Source organism: Fusarium vanettenii, assembly GCF_000151355.1.
Source record: "Fusarium vanettenii 77-13-4 chromosome 10 genomic scaffold NECHAsca_82_chr10_2_0, whole genome shotgun sequence".
NCBI lineage: Eukaryota > Fungi > Ascomycota > Sordariomycetes > Hypocreales > Nectriaceae > Fusarium > Fusarium vanettenii.
The window spans coordinates 45557-59249 of NW_003315807.1; the positions used below are offsets into that span (position 1 = coordinate 45557).

The window sequence follows — 13693 nt, forward strand, 5'->3', positions numbered from 1 at the left end:
CTGACGGTGCTTATTGGACTAAGCTGAGAGCCTAATGCAGTCATCATTGCTTTGGTGTATCTCGAAACTGACAGGATGTTATGCATCACGGTTGTGATTGCCTCTCATGACACCAAATGTAACGATTGTGTAGTGTGTAGATACACTCAAGGGACTTCAGAGCGGAAAGCTCCCATCCTTTCGTGACATTGAGCGCCCGAAATAAAAGGAGTAGATGCATTCTAGTCTAAAAAACACTCTTGAACTCAACTCTGTAAGCAACTGATCGGTCAAAGTAGACGTGAGCATTCTCATAACGATGGAACCAGATAAACAAAACGAGGCTGCGCACTCACACCAATGCAACCATCGTATCATCCCAACACCACCACGCCTCTTGCAGAAACACTGCCAATCAAACATATCATGAGGCATCCTTCTCACCCGGTATGATAGCTTGTCTCTACCCATTGGCCCATCACGACGTGCCAGCTCAGTGAATATCGGCTCGAGTTGCCTTTACTCCCGCAACCAGGCTGTGATGGTATCTATATATACGCCGTCATTTCCATCACTCATCTGCTTTCCTCCCAAATCTCTTTTCTTCACGTAACCTTCTACAAGGCGTATTAGTCTTCCCCGTTCAAGCTACTCCTTGTGTCCACATTACTACCAGGTATACACAATGCAACTTGTGAGTTTGAGCAACAGTCCACATGCATAGTTCAGCTGTAACTGATCGGTTTACAAAATAGCAAGTGACCTGTCCAATCTGTAACGGCAGGGGCAGTATTTCGCAGCAATGCTCCCCGTGTACTGGAACAGGCCAGGTACTCATGCCTTCTGGTCTCGCCGTTAATTGCGGTAGATGCAACGGTCAGGGCCAGTATAACGTTATCTGCGGGGAATGTAATGGGCGTGGGGTAGTCATTATTACCCGATAACTTCGTTTGAAGGAGTGACTAAGTTTACACTGTCAAGGACGCTCCGAGTAGCTGTTGGAAGGGATATCCTGATGTTGATAGGGGAAGAGAAAATGAAACGTTTGCCTTAACATGCGGTCACGTTGTTTGTTATTTGCCTTTCAGCTGCATCGTGTTCTCGTAGTCCCAAAGAACCCATCGGCCACAATAACAAAGAACGCAGCTTTTGACGTGGGGTCACATTAGATTATGTCAAACGCATGGCACTTTCCTCTCAAGGAGGTCTATGGAGGTCTATGGAAGGAGCGCCAATGCCACCCTGGGAGTGGGTAGTAGGCTGAAGGAGTGTCCGCAGTCACATTATTCACCAGTGCCCGTGCGTGATACAGGTTGTCTTTTTACATCCTGTGGCCTTGTACCCGCCTAGGCCTTAGTCGTACCCCAGACTTTTGTTAATGACAATCCGAGCAAAGTCTATTGCTTGGGAGAAATGGCGAAGGTGTATTTGGGTTTACGAAACGAAATATGTATAGCCAACTAGAAACGATCAAGCATGGCGAAGGGGTCAGAGCCGGGTGTTACGAGCTTCGTAGCCAGTGTGCCGGTTGCTCCTTGAAATGACACAATTACTCTACGTGCCCTACTCAACTCAAGCGGATTGCTATTGTTAATTCTCCCAAAGTGCCCCCACAACAGCAACAACGCATATCCCGAGCATGGGCCGTGATCATGAACGGGGTTCAAAATGAACCCGGCTTTGAGCTTTCGGGTTAGACCTATCAGCCGCGCCAACCTCAATCCAGCACCACTCCCAACCTGCAATAGAAGCATCACTGTCCTAAGTGCATCCTGACATGTAACCATTTCGCCACGAGCTCCCGCACGTTGCGGAGTTGCTCTTTGAAGCTCAATTGACGATAATCTTGTGAGTCAAAATGAATCACCCCCTCTCGCCGCATTCATTTTGAACATGACGGGGTTTTGAGTATAAGACGCTGGCCAACGTAATTTTGTGCGCCAGTATGTCCCTCCGCAGAGCGTGATTCCTTTTGACCCCTGTTCATGATCGGGGCCTAAAGGTTGCTTGTCTCACATGAGGCCCTTTCAGCCAATCTTCTCTCTGCCCAGTCCCCAAGTTCACCAAAGAACTCTTCAGGACGCTGCCCCTTCCATTTTTTGAGCTTCACCCAAAGATAGCGAGCGTCATTGGCCTTGTGCATGGCTTCCTCCAAGGAAGGGACTTGTTCTTTGACTCGCTTCCCTCACAAGTTAGATCACACCAAAGAAAAGGACGTGGGGATTGAATGGCTAACCTTGAGAAACTCAGCAGAGTATTCTTGGTTTTTGGCTTGCTCTTCGGGCCTGGATGCTAACTCAGACCGGGCTTGAGCTGATGGCTTACCACCTTCATCCGTGGTCAAGGTACAGCCAGCGATAAAGAACACGATTTCGGACAGGGCGAAGGGGACAATGCAAGCTGTTTCCCAGTCGAAAACTGACGTTATTTTTGTCTCCACTGCCCCACTGACCAGGTTCAGCAAGTTGTGGATGCCGAAATCATCATGTTGCAGCACCGGGCGATACAAGACTGCCTCGTCTCCCTCCGGGAGTATCAGCGGAATCAAGCGCAACATAAACTCTTTAGCAGCAAGGGCTTTTGGCCCTACTGTTACTTTGTTCCCAGGCCAACCGATAATGTCACCTTCATTCTTGATCATGGCCTCGACCTTAGCCTTGAGTGTGGCGAGCCAGAAGTCGCGGGTCGCGCTGATGGGAAGAGACAGCTTCTTTGGCATCCATTCCACTGGTTGGAGGGTACGCCACAACAACCAGTTGCTTACAAACTGGGACGGAAGCACCAGGTTGAGCAATGAAGCACGGATCGTAGCTGCGTCGGCCAGAGTTGACATCTTGGAGGGTTAGCAAGAATCACTCCGGGTCAACGGGCAAGCATACTCACCCTTTGCTGTTCGTCAAGCTCAGACCAAAGGCGGCACTGGCCTTGTGCCATATCAAAGATCATCAAACGTCGTCCACTGATATCCGCGGGCATACCGTGCTTGATCCCCGCATGCTGTAAAGGGTGACGGTGATAAAGGAGTCGGTCGGTTGGTATGCCTGGGGTGTGTTTGAGAAGTTTGTAGGTGGCAACCTCAAAGTCGAGTTGTCGGTGCAGCCAGTGGAGAGAAAATCCGTCATAGCGCGGCATGTTGACATCTGCGTTTCCCAGACGCGCCAGCACAGGGCGTTGATCGGATAGCTTCAAGTGAAAGCCTAGACTCGGAGTTCTTGTCAGTTTCATGCTCATGGCTAATCAGTAGGATTACGCACATAGTTTTTGGTCCCAGTGTGAGCGCGAGGGACATCGATCACTTTAGCTCCCGTCTTGTCCTCAGCCTCTTGGAAGAGAATATTGACGTCCCATGTAGTGGTGAAAGGGCTCTAGCCTCTGTCGACCAGATCAAGAAGATCACGGCCGTCCCACTGGGATGGATCCGACATCAGGGGCCAGCCGTCGCCAAGGCAATCATTAGCAGAGGATGTAGTGGATAGGGCGAGGGACGAAGGCATGGTTGCTGGTAGGGCGAGGCGCGAAAAGACTGTCGCAAAACTGCACTGCTGAGGAAGCCGGGAGGTGCGAGGCATCCGCAAGGGCCAGCGCATGAGTCCACGTGTTGAGTCAACAAAAGAGGGAATGTCGGCATAGGTTGGGCAAGGCGATAACAGTCCGACTCGGGTTGAAAAAGAGAAGAGACTTTGTCCTCTTGAGGAGGTAGGAAGAGATTGGAAAGAGGTAGGCTGTCACGAGTGCGGGGGGCCGTGGGTGACCGTGTTGTGCGGGCTTGCAAGAGGGGCACATGCCGCCTTGCATCACACTTTTGGGTCAACTTGCTGGCTTTAGGATAAGAAATTAACATAGCATCTTCTCATAATATACATAAATTAGTACAGAATTATAACATCATGATGTAAATCTGTCATAATAATGATTTAACTCTGTTAACTTGCTTGCTTTCTGATACAGTGTTCGCCTCAAAACCCCCATCACACGGGTAGATAGGTAGGCAGGTCGCGCTGTCTCACCGAGCGCCACTTTCTTATCTAAAAGAGGGGCTCCTTGTACGATGAATCCCCCGTCCAGCACTGGCTACACATAAGTAGCAGTGAGACATGCTCTGTTACAAACGAACGAGCTGACCGGGGGAGGACGCGGTTGCGCAGCGGCTGCATATCTATCGACCGGTCAGCTCTCGCATGAGCGCGTCAAATGTATCACGGATCCATAGCCTGCCTATCATTGCACATCGCAGCGCCGCAGAGCTGCCGGAAAGTCTCCGGGGTTTCACCTACTCGAGCGTGCATGACCCGAGAGTAACTCCGAGTGACGGGCCACTTTCTTCCTTGGACTTTTTTAGGCTAGAGTTGAATAAATAGCCATGTTCCAGCGTGAATCAAGTCACTGCATTTGTGAGAGAGCAACAAGTAGTCATTGCAGTCCAGATTCAACGTTTATCCCATTCTCCATTTTGCCCAGGATGAGTTGCGCCATAGCTTCTCATGTCTACAATCAACTTCCAACTTTGCAGGAGGCTGAAGACAAGATTAAAGTGCGTTGATATGCCATTCTGGTTCATGGAATTTTGCTTCGCTGGCTAACGTCAAGTGTCGCCTACAAAGACCATTCCCTTTGACCATCTGCTCAACGGTCCCATCAGGGATGTCTTCTTAAAGCACGGCTGCGAGGATGCATTCTGCCTCATTCTACAGCACGCCCATCATCACATTAAAGATGGCGAAGCTATTGTCCGTGTGAATGGTACAGGTCATCTGATGGGTCAACAAGCCATGGATGACGTGGCGTCATGCAACAGCAAGATCGTTCCTGCTGCATGGATGACTTCTACAGCTGGTATCGCTCCAATGGAGCTTGCTGCAGTGTATTCTGAGTGCGTTTCCTCCCATGCTGCAAGCATGCCGTACCAAAATTCTTAACTTTTAGTGAGCCTACTGCGAGCCCAACAGATGCATTCTTGACAGACTTTCTATCTGTGCTCAAGGCCAATGGTTGTGAAGGCCTTTTCGGGATTCAAACGGTCCCTCAATATAATTTCGTGGAAGTATCAGTTGGCAATGCCAGCGTACTGGTCAAGAGTAATGACCCAGGGAAGGACGGGTTTGTTGCCGTGGCTTTCGCATTCGATAGGAAAGAGCCGAGATACCGAGTGTGCCAGGGATGTAAAAGAACTATTACACACAGCTCCAAGTTTTAAGAGTGTTTGCTGGTATCAGGTAATTTGCGAAATATGTGCTGAAGAGCTCTCCTATTGTCGAGGCAGCATGCTCTCAAACGTGAGGAAGCAGAGCCACACTACGTTTCCATTATAAAGCAAGTCGCTAGGCCACTATGCCATAAGAACAACTATATGAAGGGTCACATCGCCCCTTTCTCCTCTTGTGGTCTAAGCGCACGTCGTCGGCATATCTTATTCTAGCAGCCCATCCCTTTTCGTCTCTGATCCGTCCAGGCTTCTACCATTGCCCTGCACTTGAAACTGCATCGCCCCCTTTTCCCTCACACTTGTCCTCCCCAAAGATGAGTCTCTGTCACATCTGCCTCAAGGTATTGAACCTTGACGAGAGCGTTCCTTCTCGTCCTCTTACCGTCCCACATCATTCCTCCATCACAGAGTTTCTTGATGCTGTCAACAAGCGGTGTCATCTGTGCTGGCTGGGATATCGCCACCTTCGACTTGATAGGAAGCTAAAGCTCGATGAGCTAGCATCCCAAGAAGCGGCAGATGAACAGATAAGCACACTTACGTCTGGGGGACGTGTTGCCCATTGCTTGGTTGGCGAAAGACAGCAAGTCACGCGAATCACCTGGAAGGTAGCCCAGTCTGTGCGAAACAAGCTACCACAGCTCATTCTCGGCCTTGAGATTGACGGTGTTCATGCCAAGGCGACTATTGCTTGCGGTGCCTTGTTTCTCATACCAACAACAGGCATGTCTCGCATAAGTAATTGCTCAATACCTAACATTGGGTGTCTAACATGTTACAGAGCTCACGAGGTTCTCTCGACCGCTGGAATTGCCTTCTAACACCGGCTCGCCAATCTCACTTCAATTGGTTGTTGGCTGGTTGAACCATTGCGTCTTGTCCCATTCAAAGTGCAGTGTGTCTGGAATAACTAGCACGTTCCGTCCCACGCGACTAATCGATATTGGCAACGTCCAAGGGCAATTCCAGGTCATCCCCGGCAACGAAACAGTTCCCAACGAACCATATATCACGCTCAGCTACCGATGGGGAACGCAACGAGACATGATGCTGACCCAGGACAATCAAGATCAACTGAGAGCCGGAAAGCCCGTCGAAGCTCTTTCACGTACCTTCAAGGAAGCCATCATAGTTGCTCGCTATATTGGTGTCCGATTCTTGTGGATCGATTGTCTCTGCATCATTCAACGTGGAGACGATGGCCGTGACTGGGATGCGGAATCTGGACGCATGAACCTCGTCTACCAACATGCATATTGTAATATTTCAGCTGATGACGCTTCAGAAATCGATGGTCTCTTCTTCAATCGTGATTTGGACTTTTACCGCCGGGTCAGCGTCCGTACACGAGAAAAAGGGGGCGCCGTCGTAGACTGGACCTCAGTAGACAGGGACATGTGGGCAACTGAAGTGAATAACTCCCCGCTCAACAGACGAGGTTGGGTGTTCCAAGAACGCCTATTGGCTCCTAGGGTGATACACTTTTGTCGCCAGGAGATCTTCTGGGAATGTCGTGAACGCTTCTGCTGTGAGAGCTTCCCAGAGTCTCAGCCATCTGCAGAATTCTTGGACCTGAGCCAGACCGTCTCTCTCAGGCAACTGCCGTCGGAGCTCTGGGAAGGTTGCGATTGGGATGGAGACGAGAATTTCCCCCTCGAAGACCTGCCGTATGAAGTGTGGGACGACATCATCAAAGCATACACCAAATGCCAGTTCACTTACCCCTCCGACAAGCTCGTGGCAATCTCTGGAGTCGCAAAATATACGAAGACCATAATTAAAGATACCTACCTGGCTGGTATGTGGCAAAAGCGTCTTTCTGCTGAGTTGGCATGGTGGATGTACCCGGATCGAGAACGATACCTGTTCGGCGAGGAGCCACCATACTACGCCCCGTCCTTTTCTTGGGCGTCGGTGAAAGGCCAGATCAACTCTTCGGGGCCCTTTGCTATTGGAATTCTGCCACAGGTTCAGTGTGTTTCCATCGACAGCGGGCCACATTGCAACACTCCGGACCAGCCATTCGCAAACGACGTTTTTGGCACCCCATTGACGTCTTCCGCATTCCAGCTAAGAGTCAGAGGAAGAGTACGGGCTCTCAAGTTGCGTAAACAAGGCGATTGGAAAGCCATCGTCCATATTTCAGCAGGCCAGGGGATATCACCGAGCACCGTGGAACTAGATGCTTGGCTAGACTTTCACATATCTGACGCGGATCGCCACACATTTGAGAGAGAAGCTTTGTACCTCATTCATTGGAGACATGGACCTGAAGCAGGTGACTATGACATGAGCGGAGCGGCGCTTCATTGCATGCTGGTAAGACCCGTGGATCAGACGCGCGACCAGTTTCGGCGTATAGGGTGGGCAATAGCTGATGATCCCGAGATGAGCTTGATGCTCAACGATGAGACGTGGGAAGAAGTGTCGCACCGGTCCGACGAGGGAAAGCTAACCTCCGTCATATATCTCATCTGATTTGAATTTTTTCCCCCCTAAGTTGGAGTAGTGATTCAGAGGTAGTCTGATAGTTGTTTTCCCAACCTGAAATGGATCATATTCCTATGCATTGTCACAAACTAGGCATGTCGCCCAAGTTCTCGGTCAAAGCTATTCTTGCAACTTGTTATGTCAAAATGCCCATCTCAAAGACGCTATGTAATAAATTGATTCACACAATATTAAGTAGAATTTCCCTATCCCACCCCCTACGCCTTGGCTCGGTCCTTCTTTGCTCCATCAAGAATCGCAGCGTGATCCAACCCATGAGTAGTACCAGATTCGGCAATTGTATCTCTCACCCACTGGCCTCGAGGATGATAAACAGTCTTGAAGGGCTTGGGAAGCGTCACAAAACCTTCGGTGCAGTCCATATCATCCACCTTGTGTTTCTCGCCTGTGGCCTCGTTGATACCTGCCTCAACGTTGAATGCCCAAAGCATGCGCGCCATCTGGATAAACAGCTGATTCCGCGCAATGATTCTTCCAGTGCACACTCTCCGACCAAAGCCGAAACCTGTGTGAGGGAGATCCTTCAAGGCAGTTGTGTTGAATCCACAAGCATCGATATTGGGTTCCTTTGTGTTGGCGTCATCGGCGAGCCATCGTTCGGGCAGGAAGGCGTCTACGTCTTCGCCAAAGACGGATTCATCGCGGGTAATGGCGTAGGCGTTGCCGAGGACGATCGAGTTGGCGGGGATGTAGTAGCCCATGTAAGTGTCTTCCTTCTTGGTGAAGTGAGGGACACCGCCAACCACAACGGGGCGCCATCGCAGGGTTTCACTGGCTATCGGGCTGTTAGGACTTGACGCTTTCATGAGAGGGATGCTCGCTTACCGATGGCATCAATGTAGGCCAGCTTCGGACGATCTTCAAACGTGGGCATGCGGTCTCGGCCAACAACCTCATCAAGAACCTTCTGCGCCTTGCCGACCCATCGTTCGCCACAAGTAATCCAAGCGACGATGAACCAGTCTAATGCTACAGTTGAAGTGTCCAAACCAGCATCAGCCAGGATCCCAAGATCAAAGGCAAGCTCCTCGGTAGGCATGTCGGTGGCCTCAGGAGAAGCCTCCATGTACTTGCTAAAGTTCCAGCCACGGTTGTTAAGACCCTTCTTGAGGTTTCCGACGTGAAGCTGTCGCTCGAGCTCGTACAGTTCCTCGGCTTCCTTCTTCCAGGGTGCGAGGAACTTGGGTAGGTAGTTGAGGGACGGGAATGAGTCGACGATGTAGGCACCAACTTGGCCGGTTCTGGCAAACTCAGCTTGGACCTTCTTTCCGTCCATGAGTTCCTGCTCGTAGCCAGTCTTGAGACGGTACCCGTAGTTCATGCAGTAGATGAAACTGGCCATTGCACGCTCGTGATGGTGGTGAAAGTCGACACCCTTATCACCCGCCTGGTTTGACTCGCCCAGCACATCAAACAGCAGTTGCCTCGACTCGATGTCCTGTAGGGGACGGTATGTACTTGCAGATCGGAGAGTGAGGAGAGGAGCCTCCATGCGCTGATGCAGCTTGTACCTCTCATCGTAAGGACGGAGAAGCATGTGCATGTTCTTGGTAACGAGGTCACCGGCCATAACCATGCGAGGCCGGTGCGAGTACTGCGCACTCCGTCTGTTGAGCAGATCATGGGCAGCCTGATGCGTGGACAGGATGATCAGCGGCTGGCCGCCCATGCTGAGGTGCATGATTGGGCCATATTCCTTGCTCCAGCGGTACAAGTGAAGCCACTGAAGACTCTTCGGAAGTTGGTGGATGTTGCCAATCACAGGAGCTGGCTTGGGTCCTGGTGGAAGAGGACCCTTTCCTCGTCCGCTGAGATACCGTTTTAGAAGCCATGCAACAAAGGCTCCAACAACTGCGAGGCCCAGAGAGCGCCGATCTTGTAACAACATGGCAAACAAAGGCACGAATGAGACGCAAAAGCAAAAGCCAACACCGTGAGACACGTTTCCACGTGGGAAATGTCTCGGGGGTGCTGTATTCTTCTACTCGAGCACATCTACCTCCCACGTTGACACACCCTGGATCAATGCCCCGGGAATTACCCAATCGCGAGACGCGGGTTTGGTCCGCGCAGAGAGATAATTATGCATGGGATCGTCAATCTCTTTTCTTTAAGTGGCGTATCTCGCGGCCGTTGAGGTGCCATCGTATTCATGTATGAGGGTGGAGTTGCTCGGTTGCGGGACAACGGAGAGGAAGCAGAGAGGCAGCTAAGCAAGCCATCTCTACTCCTTCGAGAATCCCGAGTCGAGGGCTATGCTTGATCGAGTAAACCTTGAGTGAACCAACAGGGTTGGGAGGAGTCAATTCCTTGTCTTGACTTTCATTGCTGTTGGTGATTGTAGAGTGCTTGCTTTTTTCGTTTCAACTATGAGATTGCTAACTTCTTCAGCGAGCTTTAGCTGAGTTGTAGAGTCTCATCGTTAACCCAACTTGCGGAGAGATTTTCAGGAGGACTGGAGGTGATAGTGACATGTCAGTTTAGCAGGGTTACATGGGAGGGATTTCCTGGGGAGTCCCCCAACATGTCTCCACAGGGCGTCTGCAATGGCACTCTCCAGTCATGAACTTTTCTCTTCTCGCCTTATGTACCCGATATAAGCGCTAAATTAGCGATGTGAATCCCCCCGGGACGTTGGCTACCCGCCGGGATAACGGCCGCCAAGAGGGCCCGGTTCGCGGGGGTGCCTCCCGCGACAAGGTCCCAACAGCCCGGTGGCGGGAATCTCTGTGTGCCCCTGAAACAAAGGACGTTAGGCGAACATGTAGATCTCGACCTCGGAGAAGACGCAACTTACATGGAAGAGGCTCGGCATATTTGCTTTTTTGCTTCCTTCGTGAAGCCCAAGTTACGTAAAGGCTCTTATCAAGGTCCAAGAGCGCAGAATAGCGACTGAATGCAGTGGATGATCTCCCAATACCAAGACTCTTAACTATACCCCAGTAGAGTGATCATCTCTGCCTGTGGAGGCAATGCAGAGTTATGCCTCGTGCTGAGCCGGGATGCCGTGTCTTGAGATGTGATACTCAGGAGGAGTTTTCTCTTTTCTCGCGTGGGGAAATGACGCGCAGGCAACGGCTTCTCGGGTTGAAATATCAGCGGAGCCGGTTCCGAAGGCTTCTTGTTGTTGGTTTCCCTGTATACTTCTTTGATAATCCTTTGAGTATCGACAACAGCAGACGATGAGGTTCACAATATGGGTAATGTTGGCCGTGGCTGGCCTAGCTACGCTTGCACAGACACAGGAGATGCCAATGTGTGCGGTAAGTTGATCAAGATAGAGCGCAAACGATAAATTTGACAAGCTAACACTTCTTAGAGCGATTGTCTAGTCAAGTTCCTCAAAGACTCGAAATGCGAACCGACCGATGCCGAATGTATATGCGCCAACACAGTCCTTAACGACAATGTCGGCGCCTGCACACTCACAAGCTGCACTGTGGTAGAAGCTCTTGGTGCGTTGAACAATCTCCTCTTCGTGCTTCGGACTCTAACATCGATACTTAGCTGCGAGGAATGGAACGGCAACGCTCTGTGGGGAGCCAGTAAGAGACAGGACTCTTATCGCGCCAGTTGCAACTGCTGTATCTGGGTCTTTGGCCTTGGCATTCATTGCGCTGCGTGTGTTTGAGTGTTTGTATCATAAGGAATTTCAATGGGCGGATATCTGTGCCGTTTGTGCAATGGTGAGTGGGCATCGTGGTTGTCCTTCGCACAGAGTACTGATTGTCTCAGGTATCTTCTATACCTATGGATGTCTTTGAGTTCTACAGTAGGTCGCTGACTCCAGTTTGATCCTCGACGTCTATACTGATAACCAACAGTGAAGGCCAACGGCTTTGGGAAGGATATCTGGACCCTGAGCGAGCAACAAATCACAAATGTCGTCAAGGTAAGAACCACGTCAAGTATTCTGGGCCAGCAAGTCTCTAACAAGCCTGCAGTACACCTGGGTCACACAAGTCTCGTACATCCCAGCCATCTGCCTGACCAAGATCGCCATCATCTCCATCTTTATCCGAGTCTTCCCCCAAAAGATCTTTCAGATGGTATGTTGGGGCACCATAGCACACTGCGCCCTTTTCATGGTGTCGACGACTATCGCTGCCATCCTAGCTTGCGTCCCCGTCGAGGCTGCTTGGACGAACTGGAAGGGAACAAAGGAGGGTGTCTGTTATGATAACAATACCTTTTGGTGGGCTCATTCGGTAAGTGGTAGTTACTGCGACAGCAAAGAAGGCTTGTTGACTTGAGTAGGCCATCAATATCGTCACCGACTTGTGGATCATCGCTCTCCCCATTCCTCAGCTTCTCAAGCTGCAGCTGGGAAGGAAGAAGAAGGTCTATCTGATTCTGATGTTTAGCGTCGGTATCATGTAAGTTATTCCCCCAATGGTGCCAATGCCACAACTAATGTTTGATAGTATCACTGTCGTCAGCATCGTCCGCTTCTCTGGTCTCGTCACGTACTCCGCGACCTCGAACCCAACGTGTAAGTTATTCAAGATTGAAAAGGCTCACGGATACTAACTAACCTTTTCAGACAATAACGTCATGGTTGCAACATACAGTGTGATCGAGTGCAACGTCTCCATCATCTGCTGCTGCATGCCCGCCCTTCTCGCATTCCTACGCCGAGCCTACCCAAGCTTGTTTGGCAGCACCAACCGTTCCCTCGAGTACCGATCGAAAAGCATTGGCGGCTCCAAGTCGCCGTTCCCAAGCAATGGAATTCAGAAGAGTGTGACGCAGTCAGTCTCTTACATGCCATGTTCTGACGATTCCGATGTGGTTGAGTTGATGGATGTGGAGGAGAACAAGCCGGACCGATATCACAGGTGGTAGAGAGGTTAGACACTGGTATAGAATACCTTTTCATTGTAGTCGATCTCACGATCTTTTCTTAGTACACACAAAAAGTGGTAGACGGGAGAGTTGGAACATTTGTGACTCCTCCTTGAATGCTGTTGCTACGAACTGTGGCACAAACTGGTCGAGCTGGCTTGCACTAATGGAACGGCATCCTGGCCCAAGCACCCACTAGAGTTTAGTTAGTAGGCACACCCCTTCTTCAGAATATGTTTCGCGGTGTTTTTCGGAAATAGGCAGACGTTCAACAGTTCACGATACGCTCCGGCGCCAGAAAAGGTCACGAGTTTCGGGCATACTATAGAGAAGATGTAAGATCTTAGTTTGAGAAGAGTTCGTGTTTCATGTTCCGAAGGTGGCAACTTGAGAAATGTTCTACTAGAATGCGTTTGGCACATGTCTTGTTGCGGCGGGTATGAAGTGATGAATGGACTGTGTGAGTGAGTGGAAGAATGCTACAGTGGGTCTCAAAAAGTAACGACACATTCCGGGTTTCCCCGCTATATCAGTACCATCACCAAATGAGACTACATCTTCAGCGCCTTATTGCGCAGCCAAATGAAGGCCAATTGCATCTTATTTTATATCAATCTATAGATAATTGAGAGCTGTATCTTTTGGTATATCTAATACTTAGTATACTAGCCGTGGGCGTGCACAACAGCCTGCATTCTTCGCTTCATTGAGTAGACTAGGTTATCGATGACTTCTGGCTCAATCTCTTCCCACAGCTCGATCGCAGCTGCAATAAGAGCCTGCTTTGCTTCGTCGGTCTTGGGCATATATGTGAGCTCTGGATATCGCTTGCAAATCCTCTCTTTAAGGATCGCCCATAGGTTTTCTATGGGGTTGAGATCCGGGCTGCAAGGCGGCCAGTCTACCACCTCGGCCCTTCGACTCTTACACCACTCATAGATCCAGTCTCGTACGATGTGGGCTATAAATGTGCTGGCGTTGTCATGTTGGAAGTAACTATTCCTTATCACAATCCGGGGAAGGTATCGCTATAAGCATGCGAGGATAATCTGCGCAGTTACTCCGCCGCGAGGGCTTTCTGGATCGCCGGCTAGGGGGACCATCGGGAGGCGCCTGCGATGATTAAAAGCACTAAAGAACATCTGTGAGTGCCTT

General features: G+C 50.4%; 4 protein-coding genes across 4 annotated transcripts; 2 read left to right on the forward strand and 2 right to left on the reverse strand.

Annotated features, from left to right (window-relative positions):
• Positions 1 to 1975: 1975 nt before the first annotated feature.
• On the reverse strand, positions 1976 to 3111 carry NECHADRAFT_85411 (uncharacterized protein; the record flags this gene model as incomplete). Its single annotated transcript, XM_003039856.1, has 3 exons — positions 1976 to 2158; positions 2216 to 2812; positions 2863 to 3111. The coding sequence occupies 3 exons, from the start codon at positions 3109 to 3111 to the stop codon at positions 1976 to 1978; spliced, it is 1029 nt and encodes a 342-aa protein (XP_003039902.1).
• Positions 3112 to 5496: 2385 nt separating this feature from the next.
• On the forward strand, positions 5497 to 7660 carry NECHADRAFT_85412 (uncharacterized protein; the record flags this gene model as incomplete). Its single annotated transcript, XM_003039668.1, has 2 exons — positions 5497 to 5920; positions 5964 to 7660. The coding sequence occupies 2 exons, from the start codon at positions 5497 to 5499 to the stop codon at positions 7658 to 7660; spliced, it is 2121 nt and encodes a 706-aa protein (XP_003039714.1).
• A 230-nt stretch (positions 7661 to 7890) lies between these two features.
• On the reverse strand, positions 7891 to 9581 carry NECHADRAFT_50432 (uncharacterized protein; the record flags this gene model as incomplete). The annotated part of the gene is made up of 2 exons (XM_003039857.1): positions 7891 to 8468; positions 8519 to 9581. 2 exons carry the CDS (start codon positions 9579 to 9581, stop codon positions 7891 to 7893), a joined length of 1641 nt encoding a protein of 546 aa, XP_003039903.1.
• A 1437-nt stretch (positions 9582 to 11018) lies between these two features.
• On the forward strand, positions 11019 to 12538 carry NECHADRAFT_49855 (uncharacterized protein; the record flags this gene model as incomplete). Its single annotated transcript, XM_003039669.1, has 7 exons — positions 11019 to 11148; positions 11201 to 11398; positions 11518 to 11585; positions 11638 to 11901; positions 11951 to 12069; positions 12118 to 12185; positions 12237 to 12538. Coding segments are annotated over 7 exons (1149 nt in total), but the record flags the coding sequence as incomplete, so codon positions are not given.
• Between the last annotated feature and the right edge of the window lie 1155 nt (positions 12539 to 13693).